The following is a 17,506-nucleotide window of genomic DNA, read 5'->3' on the forward strand; positions in this document are numbered from 1 at the left end:
TACTATATATCCCACACCATAGTGGAGGCAATTAATTGCACTTTGTTGCTATCTATCTATCTATCTATCTATCTATCTATCTATCATCTATCTATCTATCTATCATCTATCTATCTATCTATCTATCTATCTATCTATCTATCTATCTATTTGTCTTGAGTTAATATAATTACTATATATCCCACTGCCATGATAGTATATGCACAGCCTGCTGTGGTCTCTCTAGGATTATATTATATATTATATATATATATATATATATATATATATATATATATATATATATATATATATATATATATATATATATATATATATATATATATATATTATAATGTAAAAAGCCAATAACATTGTATTTTAGTCTCTGTTGGTAATATTTAAGAAGCCCCCCTGCACTCTATTACTGGCCTCTCTGGGGTAATTACCTAGAATAATGTGCACAGTGAGCTGCAATCCAATCCATTACTGCCCTTCTCTGGAGTATTAATTGTTGTAGTATCAGTCTCTCTGGAGTAGCATATGCACAAATTGTTAAACTGGGCTCTCTGGGGTAATATTTACACAGCCTGTTGAATTGTATTATTCAACTATTCAGGGTATCGTACACAATGCACTGTATTACTTGTTCTTCTGTAAAAGTGTATATTGCTGGGCCGTCTGTGCACATGAATGTATTTAATTGCTATATACTTCTCATATACAGGACTTCTGAAGCATGTATATGTATTATCCAATATGACCCATTTGGATTTGCACAAATGTGCACACTCGATTCTGCACAGCATTACTTATCTCTGATGGTTACTGGGCACTAAAGGTGGCTCTGGTTTAAAGGGGAGTAGCTGAAGAATGCACAAGACTTGTACATTTTAGATTTTAGCCCCTGTTAATGCCTAATTTTGTGTGTAGGTCCAGACATACTTCTCATACCTGGTAACCTTGCCATTAACTCTTTGACTAAAAAGTCCTTTCAGTCCACATGTGGATAAGTAAAAAGAAAGGAGTACAATTCCAATCTACAATTTAGTTTGCATGAAACACAAACTAAAACCAGTTAAGTTTTTATATATGTTTGGTTGTTGTTATGACTTGTTACTTGAGCTGAAGAACAGAGAAGATGTTGTCTTATTTAGAGATATACCCTTTCCAAAGAGATATGATCCACTCAGTACAATTATAAATTCTCCAATAGATAGCCTTCTAGTTTGGGTATTGTCTCCAAACTAGAATGTCACCTTCCTCTTCCTGTTACTTTTATAGAACCCTTTGCACCCCTGCTGTTTGGCAGGCCATGTCAATATGAAGAATAGTGTATTGCATCGTACCTGTAGATGTGCCCCATCACTTTTTAGTAGCTCCAATAAGTCTCTACAATGATAGGAGCAAACACAGTGTAGTATGATACTGTAATAAAAGACAACTATGTGCCACCCTTACTGCAATGCCCTAGACCATTTCTGCTTAAATATATTCATGTTTGCCAAGGGTACCAACTTCTCCTAGAGATTGACCCATGATATTAACACCAAAGCCTAGAGGTCTTTGATTTATAAATGCATGTATTCCTAAGGGTTCAGCCACTAGATGTAACATCTTAACAAACAGCTATTGAATGACTTGGATCCTCTCTTACCTGTGATTGGCTGTAGGACTGACATGACTGGGGTCAGTAAAGATGGTTACATATCAGTGATGATTATTGAATTATAGCTCCTAATACCCTCTTTGAATTTTAGGTGGTTCACAAACCTCTAAGTTAGCCTGTACAGGTATGGGATCTGTTATCCGGAAACCTTCCATAGACTCAATTTTATCCAAATGATTCAAATTTTTAAAACTGATTTCCTTTTTCTCTGTAATAATAAAACAGTACCTTGCACTTGATCTAGACTAAGATATAATTAATCCTTATTGGAGGCAAAACCAGCCTATTGGGTTTATTTAATGTTTACATGATTTTCCAGTAGACTTAAGGTATGAAGATCCAAATTACAGAAAGATCCATTATCCGTAAAACCCCAGGTCCGGAGCATTTTGGATAACAGATCCCATACCTGTACTAGAACCCATGCATTCTAGTAACTAAATCTACGATAGACATATGTTGGCGCTATATAAATACATGTTAATAATAATAATAATAATAATAATAATAATAATAATAATAATAAATCACATAGGAGAGCCATCTTGCTAATTAATTAAGTTGCTGGCATTCATCATTTAATAAGGTGGTGCTGTCAACTATTAAGCCATTGCGGACTTAATTGGCGCTTTCCATGTTTCCTCTTGGGCATTCACATGTTCACATTGTCTTCCATCTCCATTCTCAAAAAATAAAGACACCATACTGGCTTTCTTATACAATCACACATGGTACATCACTTTATTTATCTCTGTAGAGATGTATGGGCCTATAGCATCAAATATGTGTTTGTTATAACTCAATATATGGGTCCCTTGCTGGAATCTTTATGAAAAGTTGGTAATACACTCTGTAAACCATTTCACCATTTATTGCCTTATACTTTTATTAGATCTAACCAAAAAGGTCAGAGATGCAAAAAAAAAGATCCAAGGTCAAGGTTAGCTCTGAGTATTGTGTTGGGCATGGGGTTGAGCAATCATTGTGACCCCCTTACCCATAGTACCTTTCTCCATAAAAAAGTCTTAATCTCCAATGAGACAATGCATATAAATATATCAATATTTAAAAATACAATAGGGTTTTCGCAAACAAAATTCTTTTTCTTGGGTTTACAGCATACATCATGATCTCCCCAATGCATTTTTACTCATATAAAGTCTGCTCTCTTTACTGTTTGGACCACATAGATCTCTACTATAAATAGTGTATTTACTCATCAGATAGATCAAGATCGATCAAGATATGAATACAACTGGTTTAAAGGAGAAGGAAAGTCTGCTTGCACTTGGGGGTGCCAAATGTTAGGCACCCCAAGTGATTGTATTGACTTACCTGAAACCCCGGGCCAGTGCTCCTATCAGCAGAAAACTGCACCGGCCCGGGGTTATACCAGTGATCTTCCTGCTTCCTCTTTCTTCTCACGGTTTCACAGTTGAACAAAAAGCTGAACTTTAACTAAAAAGTCATCTATTTCATTCTACTGCGTTTGCCCGGGGAAATTTGAAGAAAGAAGATGCCGGAAGAAGATCTCTCCATGCTGCTCACTAGAAAAACCCCGGGCCAGTGTAGTTTTCTGCCGATAGGAGCACCGGCCTGGGGTTTCAGATAAGTGTTACATTTGGCACCCCCAAGTGCAAACAGACTTTCCTTCTCCTTTGAGTATGTCTTTAGCATCTTTAGCATATTTTCTACCTAAACGCCATTCAGCGTCTTTTTAAATATAAACTGATACATAGGTATGTGTCTAAAAATAATCTTTCTCTCTCTCTCTCTCTATATACCGTACATATATTTCTATCTATATTTCTGTAGGCAAATTTCTTAGCAATACAAATAATGTCAGATTGAACTTTGGGTAGCCAGTAACAAGTCTAAAATCTAATTGTACAAGTTTTAAAAATGCATGTATCCCTGCATATGCCTTGTTGCTGCTTACATTTTTATATTCTGATTTAATTATTGTATCTTCTGTATGTTATTGCTTGGTTTTATTGGATAAAACCAACCAACCCCACCCCCAAACCAGAGACAATTGATCACTTTCCGTCACATGCATTAGGGTCAGCATGTGCAGATTGACAACTAGGAAATCAGTTGTATTTATTCAGCAATCTCATTTGTAGAACTGGAGCCAAACAGATAGCACCTTAGATGTGTTGTCAAAGGCAGCTTCATGAAATGAAGAATGTGGTATGTGAGTTAATCAGATGTCTCGTCGCCAATAGGTGGCATTAGGAGATCCACTTATTCATGAGTTAAGGCATACCTTACGGATACCGGTAGTGAAGGGAGAATTTGGGGCGTTTTGCTTCGCCTAAAAATTTGCGAATTTTCGCTGCAGTTTCACGAATTTATTCGCTGGCAGCGAATCGTGGGAATTCGCCTCAAATTTTCGCCTGGCCCATCACTAGATACTGGAAGAGTTAGACACAATTTCCCTATATTCTACATGATCGTTATGAGTTGGTATATCAGTGCTATCTGCTTAGTCTGTATCATAAACACAGAAGAGTTAGAGCTCACATTAAAATACAAATATATATACTTATGCATTTATATGTGTGTGTAGAAAAAATTCCCCTGAATACTCATACCCAAATGAGTCCCAATACAATGACAAAATATAACCATGTCCGCAGAGAAAGGGGTTAAGAGAGTTTGGAGTCCCTGAGCAGTTCTGCTGTTGAATAGGATAAAGGATTGGATTTAACCTATCCAACCACAGCTGGATAAATTGCAACTGAATCTTTGCACAGACATGTCAGGCTTGCCAATTTGCCAATAAGCAGCAAATAGAAATTGTATTATTGGCGTTAAATATGCTCACTTGTTTATTCAATGATTTCATTTTATTTTATTTATTTCTTTTTAAACAGTGGTCCATGTATAAAGAACTATAAAATGTACTGGTGACCTTTTCTGTTCAATCATTTTTTTTAAGTAAGGCAGTCTTAACATTCGATAAGGCAAATAAAAAAGGAATTGAACAATATCAACATGTTAGCAAAGAAAAAAACATTACATGGTCTCTCGTTTTTTTTTCCATAATACAAGCAAAAGTCAGATCTTTATCTTTGGCTTAGCTCCTCTTGAAATCCCGAACATATACATACATAAATACTGTATAATTGTTCCTTTGCATTATAGGGCTCATCCTTTCATTAGTCCTTTAAAAAAAAGGCTGACGGATACTGTTAAATAAGTGACACAACAGGCACAAAACGCCCCTTTCATTAAAGGAACGCAAGTGATTTGTCCCTATCTGCCCCACTTGCCACATACTCTCAACTGCCATTTGGAAAAAAAGACTTATGTAAACGTATTCTCATCCTTGAACAGACTTCTTTAATGTCCTTTTTGTTTTCTGTCATTTAAATTAAACCAGCCCCTTATACCAAAGTGGAATTAAAACACCCACTGAAAGCAAAATAACATCTTACAGAAAATATCTGGATCTATCAGCTTCATTAACTCATCCTAGAGATTGGCAAACTCAAGTGTCAGAGATGTTTTTACCTTGACTCTTTCAACAGCAGCAAAATGTTAAGAATGTTTTAGTTTGCGAGTTTTCATACCTCACATTCCCGGGAGCCAGAAATGGTATATGCACAGGGTCCAGATCCATTAACCAATACATCCATGGACTCGGTGTTGGATGGTTTGTAGTCCACATAATACTCCTGTAAGGGAGAGCTTATCTGTCTCTCTGACTCTCTGGCCTTTTTCCGACGCCTCTTCATCATTGAAGATTGTTGCAGTTGTTTCATGCTGGCTGGGTAACGTTTCCATGAGACATATATAACTAACAAAATCATGGCCACTGAGAGAAAAAGGGCCACACTTCCAGCTATGATTTTGTGGAATGAAACATGCTCATATTCCTGTTCAGCCATGGGGGTCTGCAGAGCAGGAGATGGGCTGGAAGTGTAAGGAGTTGATGAGACACTCTCCAATTTGTAAATGGTAGGCTTGGGAATAAACTGTGGCTTTGGGGGTGGTTTGGTAGTTGGATAAGCTCTTTCAGTGGCCAAGACAGGCGTTTCGTTACAGATATTGTAGGTTTCCACGGCATCTGTAACCTTCTCTCCCTGCATGTTTTTGGGACTTGCACATATCATGATGCTTTCCTTGTTCCCCTTGAAGTTTTTAAGCCAGAAAATAAGAGGGCATATTTTTTTGGTGCATTCCCAAATGTTTCCAGAGAGTGTTATAGAGGTCAATGATATCAAAGCATTGAGAGTTTCCTGGGTGATATTCATAAGTTTGTTGGATTCCAAGTTGAGTTTCTGTAGGTTTGGGAGACACTGGAAAGTTCCAGGTTCTAGATTTTGTATATCATTCCCTGAAAGGTCAAGGTTTTGCAGGGCACTCCAAGTCCAGGTCAACCCCTGGCTTATAGATCGTATTTTGTTCCACTGCAAGAAAAGAGACCGCAGGTTGAAGAGGCGAGGGAAATGAGCAAAGTTCACCTTACTGAACTGATTGTGCTCCAGGTGGAGTTCCTTGAGTTTCAGAAGACCAGCAAATGCATTGCGAGATAGACTCCTGAGCCGGTTGTAACCCAAATCCAAAAAATCCAAGTTGCGGCAGTCCTGAAAAACCCGAACTGGCACAGTTTTCAGTGAGTTAGAGCGCATGTGAAGTATTAAGAGCTTACGGAGACCTTTGAACTGCTCAGACTGCAGCGTCTGCAGCTTGTTGTATGATAGATCCAAATTCCTTAGGTTGGGGACAGGATGGAAGGTGCTGTTGGCCAGGTAGGAAATTTTATTGGAGCTCAGAATAAGTTCCTTCAGTCGTCGGATTCCTTGGAATGCATCCTCATCCACTGAGCTAATGTAATTGTGGTCAAGGTAGAGCCAGACCAGCTGGTTAAGGCCAGAAAATTGGTGGGATTTTAGCATTTTGATGCTATTGTAGCGCAGGGACAGTCCTTGGGAGCCACCTGATATATTCTGTGGAATGTCTCTAAACGCATGGGACTCACAATATACAATTTTGCCGTCGCATCTGCAGTTCTTTGGACAAGTCTTCTGAGCTCCCACAACCATCACTATGATGAGAGCAGGCAGTAGTAGCAATGTTAAACTCATGCCTTTCAGCTGATTCATCAGTTGGAAACCTGCAACATGGCAAAGAAATGTTTATTGAAAAAGCTATAAACCTTAACAGAGGCATTGACTGAGTATGTTCTCCTAACCCCTTTGCTAAACACCCTGATACCTCGTGGAGATGAATTGTTTCAATTAAACCTAATCAAATACAAACAAGTCAACCCTCACAAAGCTTCTAACACAACATGCTACAAAGATGGTTCTGCAGCCAGCGAACCATCTCCGATACCCTTTTTCCTACATATGATGGGACTGAGTGATGAGCCCATTATGTCGGGAGATGCCAGACAACACATACCTGATGCCCAGATAGATAATCACATCCTCAGGACAACAATCTCTACTTAACCGAGCTCTCCAGCCCTTATGATAAACCACTAATTAGCTTTGCCACTCAGTTTACACTTACAAATACATAATTACTATATTCCCTAGCATTACATTTAAGAAATGGTTTCCATTAGTGGTAGAAAGTATACTATGGAACCAATAGTTCTATGAAAATGAAAGTCTGCTTGAAAATACGATGCATGCCAATAGGGTTTATATAATTAAGATGCTTGTTGACCATCTCACTAATACCTAAAACAGATATGACAGGGTACTTTATATGAAGTTGGCTTGAGCTCTGCAGCTGATACTGGACTTGGTAATAGAGCTCCTTGTAAATATTATGCAGCGAAGGAAATATAATCATCTCTAAAGCGGCTTCTTTAAAATATTAAACCTATCCTATGGAAAAGGTTAGCTCAGGATTTCCGATTTACTTCATCATAAATCTTCATGTCTGAAATTTAATTAGAGCAATGCAGTATATGTGCGTGTGTGCATGGTTATTCCTAAGGCGAGATCTATTACAAAGAAGGGGAAAAGGAGGTTTTGTTAGCTGTGTAACCCTTTCTATGTTCTTCTGCCCTGCTGCCAAGCTTGTAGAAGTTCAGCTCACTTGCCACCTCCCCTCCTAAATCATCTTGGGCAATTTATGCCATTCGGAAGAAGGAGAATTCTCAACCTTGTGCATTGCACTGGTGCAGTTTGGGAAGACACCAGATATTCCATGAGAGGAACTGAACCCCCTCACATACTGAAAGATCCGTAATAGGATTGCAGTAGGGAGGTTAAATAAAAGCAGCGTTGCAGGCTGCAAAGAGATTATTGATGAATGGCATTTATTTTATGGATGCAACATTGGGTATATTAACTTAAAAAAACTGCCAGCTGGTCTAAGCCCCAAATGGGCTCCTCATAGAAAAGAAAGGGTTAATATGCCAAACCCCAGCTGGGATTTTCCTTGCTGTGTGCCACTAAAGAGCTTTCTCTCCGACTCCCATCTCTATAACTGTGTAATGAATGCCTTGGATTCAGAGGCATGGAAGAATTCTTTGGCACTAGGGCATACACTTGTGTGTGTGCCCCAGATTGGCTCCCCACATTCAAATACAGTATAGCCCAGGGACACTGGTTCTGCCTGCAAGGCTCAATTGCTGTTCTGCATGGAAAAAGGAGCTGTGAAAGCCACAGACAGCAGTGTACAACTTCCGCATTGAAAATGGGAGATCAAGTTTTTGCAGTCCTTAATGGTATGGATTGGGTCAGCAGACATTAGTTTGTGTGTGTAAGGCTGAGTGTGTTATCCCATTAGTTACATGCACATAATTGGGCTTTATCATGCTTCACATCAAGTTTACACACTAGCCTTCCTTGCTTATTACCCACAGGTGTAAAGCACAGCCACATACAGCTTATATCTATCTAACAAGCAATGGTTCATTCATCTATGCATGTCTATAACATTCATACGCACATGCATACTTATATAGGTGGCCATATTCTAGCCAGAACCATAGCTCGGGGGATTTCTAGTGGTTACTGGTTAATAAATGCTCATGATACGTACAGAGGAAGCATCACCTTGTATGAGACACAACAGTGGGAAGTGAGGCAAGTCAAACCTGGCTTGCAATTCCCATTCCTATTGTAGACATCCATATACAGGCAGCCTTTGTGTGATGCTAAGGGAGAAACTTCACTTACCCATCCTCTGTCTCCCAGAGAATCCTTCCTCCTTTCTTTGGGGCTTGTCTCCGGAATGTTGTTTATTCCCCCCCCCCTTCCTTGCCTCTTAATTGCGAAGCAGCAATTCCTTCATGGTCCCTCCGGGTACCTCTCTCGAACCATCCTGCTCCCAAATCGGATGCCCCACACCCGTAGAAATAAGAAGAAATTTATATATCATATAAACATATATTTTTTCTGCAAAGTTTTATGTCCTTCGCTCCTTCCCCAGGAATATACCAAGCAAGCAAAGAAGAAAAAAAAAGCAATTGAAGAATTTTAGGGAAGAACTGGAAATGAGAAGTCTCCCGGATTCCACCAGGGTGTCTTCAGACCGAGAATGCTGTGGAATATGAATGCAATATGAAGTGGAGAATGCAGCCTTCAATGGAAGGTATACAACTTCTGTGTAAAATCTTCGCAATTCCTAACGTGCCTTGCCCACTGTCGTCTGCCATCCTCAGCAATCCATCCTCAGTTCTATATCCTTATTTGTGCAGAACAAGAGCCCACATTGACTGGTCACCTCAATGGCTGGTACCCCAAGTTTAAAAGAAGTGCCGAGTGGATTTATCCATAGAGTGGTGCAGGTTTACTCAGCTATGTGTCTGTGCTGGAAGCAGCTGTGATTCAAGAGGATATTTTTTTCTTTCTTTCCCAGAGACTGCTGATGCTCAGAAGCTTGCCGCTAATGCCCTAGTTTCAGCAATAGAGTGTCCTCTGCTGGAGGAAGGAAAGGAGACAGGCTGAATCCACAAACAAGCCAGTCTGTCATTGCAATGCAATGCAGGGTCTCTTGCTCTTTCAGAGAATACAATTAACTCCCTCGCCTCTGAGAGCTATTTGTGCCCTTGATGAATGGATTCGACGTCAGAGATTCCTGTAGCCCTGATTGATTCTAAACACTGGCCTTGCTGGTCTAGTCCCCTTCCACGACTTTTAAATATTTGATCAGGTATCCATTTAATAAAAAACAAGTATGAAAAAAAAAGTACAGCAATCCTATTAACTGTAGAAAATGGCATTATTTCATGAGCTTCTTACAAGCACATGGGGGCTCTGTCTCCATAATGCATTAAGGTAATGTTTTAATACTACACACTCCCACACTTTTCTTAGGAAATGCCGATCGCTTGCCCTGTTATTAGAAAGGCTTGTGCTCCTGATTGCCTCATTCAGTCCCGCCGCTCCCCTACGCTTCTCTTTGAATCCATTGATACTGTGAAAGAGAAGAAAGGAAAAGGATGTATAGACTAGTAGCCAGTAACCATGAGCTGGGTGAGATCTTTGCCTGTGACAGTCAGACAGAAAGGAAACTCATAATAACGATTATACCGGGTGCCTGGATAGAATCAACTTGCTCATTGCTTCTTTATTATTATTATTATTATTATTATTATTATTATTATTATACACCTGCTGCAATTCTATTTTATTTATTTTTTCTACTGAATGTACAGATGGACAAAAGCTTCAAGGACTGAACTGCAAACCTTGGCTCCTGGCACAGATTTCCATCTTTCTGCTTTAAGTCTCTAAATGATGCTTAGTTAATATGGAGTGAAAGAATTTGCCTGTTTATGCTAAAGATATGGCATCTGTTATCCAGAATGCACAGGACCAGGGGTTTTCTGGTCAATGGATCTTTCTATAATTTTATAATTCATACCTTAAGTCTACTAGAAAATCATGTAAACATTAAATAAGTTCAGTCGGCTGGTTTTGCCATCAGTAAGGATTAATTATGAGGCAGATTTATCAAGGGTAGATTTCAAATTTAAAAAACTTCTAAATTCGAATTCATAAGTTTTTTTTTTTTTTGCCGAATAGGTTCGTTTTCGATCGAATAGGTCAATTTTCGACTGAATTTGAATCATACGAATCTAAGTAATAGCTCATTCGATCCAATTTTTTTAGAAGACCTAAGATTTTTCAAAGTCCACCAATTGACTCCAAATAGGTTCTAGGAGGTCCCCCATGGGCTAAAACAGCAATTCTGCAGGCTTTAGATGTCAAATTTTTAACAGAAAGTGCATGATACATTTTGAAATTAGAATTTTCTAATTTTTTTCAAATTTGAATCAAATTTGGGCTACTCCCTATTCGAAGTACACAAAAATTAGCTTGAAATTTGAATTTTTTAAATTCGAATTTTCAGTTCGACCTTTGATAAAGCTGTCCCATCTTAGTTTGGTACAAGGTATTGTTTTATTATTACAGAGGAAAAGTAAATCATTTTTTTAAAATTTGGATTATTTAATTATAATGGAGTCTATGGGAGACGGACATTTCTTAATTAGGAGCTTTCTGTATAAAGGGTTTCCGGATAACAGATCCCATACCTGTACTTCCTTTGGAGAAACTGTTTTGAAACCAGTACAAATACAAGACCTCAAATACGTGGTATGGTCTTCCTATGGTGTGGAGCACTATACTGCAAGGGTAATAAGAAATTAACAAAAGCCTAAAGGGGCTGTTTAAAATGGAGAACACTGGACATTTTTGTCACATTTCTGCAGTGTGTTATGGCCACAGATCATTCTGCTTTTGCCCCTAGAATACAGCACTGACTTTCAGCTCTGTATTGTTGAGGTTCGGGAGGCACATATGGATCCAACCTCTTGTCCCCTACCCAGTGGTGTAACTAGATGTTACGGGTCCCTGCAACAAATTCACCTTAGGCCCAAAAATATTGATAAGCTGACCCATTTTACCAAGGTATATAGAAATTGTTGATCATTTAGGGCCTTACTGTGCCCTTTGCACTTCTGGTCCCCCTGCAAGGGCAAATAGCAGACTAGCAGAGGTAGCAGACCTCTGTAGTTACTGTAGTTATTTGTCACCTAAATTGTACACCATTCTGACACTGACTGCTGAATATTTGACTCTGCACTTGGTGCAGAGAGCATCATTCCCCAGGGTTTTTCTTACTAAGGGACACATTCTTGTGTTCCTTAGTTCTTAGCACTCTAGCACTTTAAAAACTGGAGCAAGGTGATACTTTTTTGATCACCCAATTGATTGAAATCACTATCACAGTGACCCCCAACCAGTAACTTGTGAGCAACATGTTGCTCTCCAACCCCTGGATGTTGCTCTCAGTGTCCTCAAAGCAGGTGCTTATTTTTGAATTCCAGGCTTGGAAGCAAGTTTTTAATTGCATAAAAACTAAGCATAGTGTCAAGTAGAGTCCCTTGTAGGCTGCCAGTCAACATAGGGGCTACCAAATGGCCAATCACAGCCCTTATTTGGCACCCCAAGGGATTTTTTCATGCTTGTGTTGCTCCTCAACTATCTTTACATTTGTATGTGGCTCATGGGTTAAAAAGGTTGGGGATCCCTGCACTTTTATATACCCCTGGCCAGTGCATTCTTCTTTAAAAACATGCCAGCCCAGGGTACTTTCCTCCCCGTTCCCAAGTATCCTTTGTATCGATTCCGTCTGGGTACATGACAGGTACAGTAAGTTCGGAAGAAAGTTCTATTTACATTTTTAAAGAGAAGGCACACCTGCCCAGGAACAAAAAGATAGCAATAGGCAAATTGGCGCCTTATTTTGTTGTGTATTTAAGATATACTTGTAGTTTCATATCTGGCAGAAGAATTTCATTTCCTTTATTGCTGCAGATAGAGAGTGAACTTCTTTGTAGAACCTACCAGAGAGTGTAATATTATGGAGAGGATCTACTAGAGGATCTACTTTTCCCACCAAATTCATATATGTTGCAGGACTTGAATAAAGTGCTTTCTTCTTTAGTGGTGGCAGTCAACAGGCCATGCAGAGCAGCATCATTGATTTATATAGAACTGTCCAACAACAATAGAGACTACTATCCATCTGTTACTATAGGCACCATCTCTCCTTACTATACCTGCTATCACACAGTCACACTCCCTTCCCAGAGACTATTATCCCACTGTTACTATAGGCACCATCTCTCCCTACTATACCTGCTATCCCACAGCCACACTCCCTTCCCAGAGACTATTATCCACTGTTACTATAGACACCATCTCTCCCTACTATACCTGCTATCCCACAGTCACACTCCCTTCCCAGTGACTATTATCCCACTGCTACTATAGGCACCATCTCTCCCTACTATACCTGCTATCCCACATATACAGTCCATTCCCAGAGACTATTATCCCACTGTTACTATAGGCACCATCTCTCCCTTCTATACCTGCTATCCCACAGTCACACTCCCTTCCCAGAGACTATTATCCACTGTTACTATAGGCACCATCTCTCCCTACTATACCTGCTATCCCAGAGACTATTATCAGGATAATATATATGAAACTGCAGATGTTGTTATTATTCTGTGATGTTTAATAATAAAATAAAATAATAATAATAATAATAAAAATGAAAGAACATAAAAACTAGTTACCAGATTCTCAAAAATGTTTAAAATGACTCAATTGGGTGAAACATAATTTAATAAGGAGTTTTCTTACATACAGTATACTGGGACTTAATTTTCTTTACCGCTACGACTTTCCAGAACATACATTAAACTTAGAAACATCTGTATTGCAATTATTTTAATGTTAATGACCTGTTTTACTTTCCCCAAAAGAATCAGTGAGCAGCCAGTGTTTCCTACCAAGCAGCAGTTTGCACATACTCACAGAGAGCTTTCCGGGTGAGCACATTTTAGCCGTGGCTTGTTTAAACAGCTAATGAAGCCTAGTTATTTATAGATTTGTGTTTCATAGTTAATTGACTTGTTAACGGAATAATCCTATGCTCTGATTTACTACAAATTATCTGGGAACCTCTACTTAAATATTTAACACTGGGATGTCAAACTCATGGTTTCTGATTTGTTATGAAGTAAGGTACAAATCCATATTTGACTCATCTTTAATACAAGTGAATTTTGTGCAGCAAAGACCCACGGTTTGTACCAGGTCTTGTAAAACTGGCTTTGCATTCGGATAGGTTTCAAAACACCGTCGAGCAAGGACAGATCTACATAGTCACGGTGTATTGGTGGCCAAATCAAGCAGATATTTACTTGATGATGAGTAAATGCTGATTTCTACCTGTTGTACAACATCCCAGTAAGCCAGACAGGGCAGTAGAAGTTGCTTATACCCATTCCTTCTTGTTACTGACACACTGACTGCCCAGAAGGCCGTTTCTCTTCTGCTGTATTTTTTTTAGGCTGTCAGGGCACATACTTGTTGCTTAAATTGTACAGATAATTTAAGAAGAACAGGAGTCCCCTTGTCATGTTATATATAGTATGCTATAGAGATAGATAGTGTTTAGTTGTAGCAGGAATGTAAGTAACATGTAGGTTTGGTGGTTCTTTCCTATGTAAGAATAAGCTGTACACGATTTGTATGTGGTCAGTGAATAGTCATGTTTCACACTGGATTATATGTATCAAATAGGGCTCAGATGTGTTTTAATGTGTGACGGAAAATGCTATGCTGTCTAATGTGGCAAATAAAACTCTTGCCATGCCTAAGGAAGGACTATGTACTGTGTGTTATAGTAGCTCCACTAGCCTCCATAAATAATCAGAACGAAAAGGAAAATTAACAGGGCAATAAATCAGCCTCAAGTCTAGTCAAGTTTTTATTCTGTTTGCAAAATACGGTTGAAAATCATAACAAGGGCTGATGCAGTGAATGGCGGAAGGAGCAAAGGTTGTAGGGCACTGAGGAACCTTATCCAGGTTTTGAAATAGGTTTAAAAATAGTGATCGGCGAATACATTTGGTAGGCACAAATTTGCGCGAATTTCTGTAAAAAATCCAATGTGTCAAAAAAATTTGGGTACACGTCAGAATAGTTGAGAGCATAAAAATTGCTGCTTGTCAAAATTATTTAGACACCCATTGACTTTAATGCATTTGGACAAAATAGGCGCGCTTGTAAAAATTGTTGCGGGCGTCAAAATTGACATGCGTTAAAATATGCCCATTGACTTCAATGCATTTCACAAATTTTTCGCCATTTCGCGGGAAATTCGCACATTTCTCAGGACAAATTCGCCCATCAATAGTAATAAATTCCAAATTCATTTGACTTCTATTAATTCTTTAATGGAGTGGCTTTCACATTGTTAGAGTTCAAGCCCTCTGTTTTGGTCCAACGTTTGGTTAGGGCCCCCTTGTTTTTAACTAAGTTCAGGGTCAGACTGGACATGGGGGGGGGCACCGGGTAACTATACTCCGGGCCCCCTGCGCGCATGCGCGAACGTCTGGCTGCACGCCGGTGTGTACGCAAACACCGGTGCGCATGCGTGAACACCGACGCGCATGCGATACCGGCGCACCGATTAATTTTTATTAATCGGGGCCAGAACATTGGGGGAGGGGGGCTGGGCCGGCCCATGAAGGCCCAGTCCGACGCTGACTAAGTTACAAGTATATGTGAACTCATTCTCATAATTATCATTGTTATAACTCCACAAATATCTAGCAATGGCTGACTTGTGGTCCTTCTACAGCTCATCATAGTTGTCTTTCAAGACAGCCCTACATTCACTGGGTTATCCCAGTTATTATCTTATTATTATCTTATTACTTATTATTTTTCCTTTTAAATAAAGCCTCCTGTTAGGGGAGGAACCATGTGTCAATGGAAGTGAAAGCATTTAACTGGCAAGAAAGCAAGAGCTCCTACCCTTTTTTTCAGCCTGTTATATATCTATTCTGGATAACGGGTTTCTAAATAACGGATCCCATACCCAATTATAAGCAGAGCACAAGATACTTATAGAAATAACAATAACTATGCAAAGAGAGAGTACTACCTCCTTACATGTGCTTTACACCTGGCCAATAGCAGGTGTAAGTGCAGGCTTCCCCTGCTTTTTACAACACTGTGTGTAAAAGTGTAATGTACGTGTATTTGGCTCGGGACAATTATTTACACTAGGCATAAAAAAGGAAAACACTTTCTGTATAGCATTTTAATGTGTCTAGTGTTGAACTCCCAAATAGTAAATGAAACTCATTTAGCATAAAGGAATTCTGTAGCTATTTTCGGCCTGGGGATATTTCAGCACCTGGACAGCGACTGTAAACTGAATATAGGGGCCAATGCAGAGAGTCAGGGTTTATAAGCAGCTTAACCAGAGGGCAAAGTGAGAGCAAGCAAGCCTTGTGGTTTACATCCTTTTGGTTTCTCCCATCAATACATTGCTTTTTGCATTCAGCAGCACTGTATTATTGAAGGTTGGACTGGGGGGGTGGTACATTGTTATTTATGATGTGCAGGTCAACTAAAAGTCAACCTGCACCCGACCCTAAGCTGGCAGTGGAATACATGCACCTGTCCCTAACCCGGGGCGCTCCCCTATTTATATACCTGCCCTGCCTCACTGTGATGTCACAGAAGGGGACAGGGCATGCTGGTGCAAGTGTATAAAAAGGAGTGCATCCAGATGGAAGTGGGGAACTAGAAAGTCGCAAATGTTGTGTGTAGTGATGGGCGAATCTGTACCGTTTATCTTCTCCGAAAAAAATTTGTGAAACGGTGAAAAATTCCCAAAACTAATTGAAGTCAATGGGCATCAAATTATTTTAAAAGGCTTTAATTTTGATGCGAGCGACAATTCTGACGCACGACTTTTTCACCAGCACATTTTGGCCATGGTTTCACGAATTTATTCGCTGGTGGCGAAACATGGAAATTTTCCACAAATTCATGCCTGGCGAATTAATTCTCCCATCACTAGTTGTGTCAGCCTGCACTTCACTAACTGTTATCCCTTTGGATGGCCTCTAGGTTGAGCATCTAGTAAGGGAGCAGATGCAAGACGCAGAAAATTCTGCACACAAATTCCATCAACACAAGTGCTCTATCCAGACTGGGCCGGTGGGACACCGGGAAAAAGACCCTGCCTACCCAGGCCCTGTCCCCATTCCTGATCACGTAAGGGAAAAGGTACAAAGTGCACAATGGGTGGGGGACCTTGATAGGTGGGGGGTCACCCTTGATTAGTGGGGGGCTCTGAGGTGGCAGCCATGATGGGGCCCACACACCACAGGCCGACACTGGCTCTGTCAGGGTATAAATCTCTGCTGTCTCAAGAGCCCCCCGCCAAACCGCAAAGACCCCTCCGGGGCCGGAGTGGAAGGTCAAGGGCAGGGAGCAGGTCTGAGCCAGCTGGGCCCACAAGAGCCAGGGCACACCGGGTTTTTCCCAGTGTCCCACCGGTCCAGTCCAGCCCTGATGTGCCACCTAGTGGCAGTTATGAATACATATAAATATTTGAGGGTTATGGGTTGGGCCAGAATATATAAATTGTATATATAAATTAATACAAGTAACTGCAAATAGTAGAACAATAGAATATGAAGTGTTCACAACCCTAAGTTGCTGAAATCATTCCCTGTTCTTTATTTAGCCTTAGTTCTGTGCAGTTAAGAGTACAAAGGCTTTGCAACACCCTGTGATCCAGCTGCACTGTTCATCTTCAGTAAAATAAAAGTGTAACCATGGAAGAGGCTCCCAGCAGAGGCAGAGGAGGTTAATGCAGTGCATGAATTAAGATTGCTTTTGACAGACGCTGTGAATATTGGAATATAAATGTCACTAATGAAATAGGATGTGATGTTTTGCAATAGACACTTAATGGACAGATGATATCTTTTATGAAGAATTTATGTGTTTGCCCTCATATTGGAAGGGTCAACCTGAGACACTTTGGGGCTTT

General features: G+C 39.8%; 1 protein-coding gene across 2 annotated transcripts in view; it reads right to left on the reverse strand.

Annotated features, from left to right (window-relative positions):
• LOC108712291 (leucine-rich repeat transmembrane neuronal protein 4) overlaps positions 1 to 9,082 on the reverse strand; it is a 387,768-nt gene extending 378,686 nt beyond the window's left edge. For both annotated transcript variants that reach the window (XM_041588149.1, XM_041588150.1), the window contains exons 1-2: positions 8,800 to 9,082; positions 5,227 to 6,773 (exon numbers count right to left, since the gene is read on the reverse strand). In XM_041588149.1, coding sequence (XP_041444083.1) covers positions 5,227 to 6,773; positions 8,800 to 8,803 — 1,551 coding nt within the window. In that variant the 5' untranslated portion in view covers positions 8,804 to 9,082. The remainder of the gene's footprint in view (positions 1 to 5,226; positions 6,774 to 8,799) is intronic.
• Between the last annotated feature and the right edge of the window lie 8,424 nt (positions 9,083 to 17,506).

The sequence above is a fragment of the Xenopus laevis genome, chromosome 3S (assembly GCF_017654675.1).
Source record: "Xenopus laevis strain J_2021 chromosome 3S, Xenopus_laevis_v10.1, whole genome shotgun sequence".
Lineage (NCBI taxonomy): Eukaryota > Metazoa > Chordata > Amphibia > Anura > Pipidae > Xenopus > Xenopus laevis.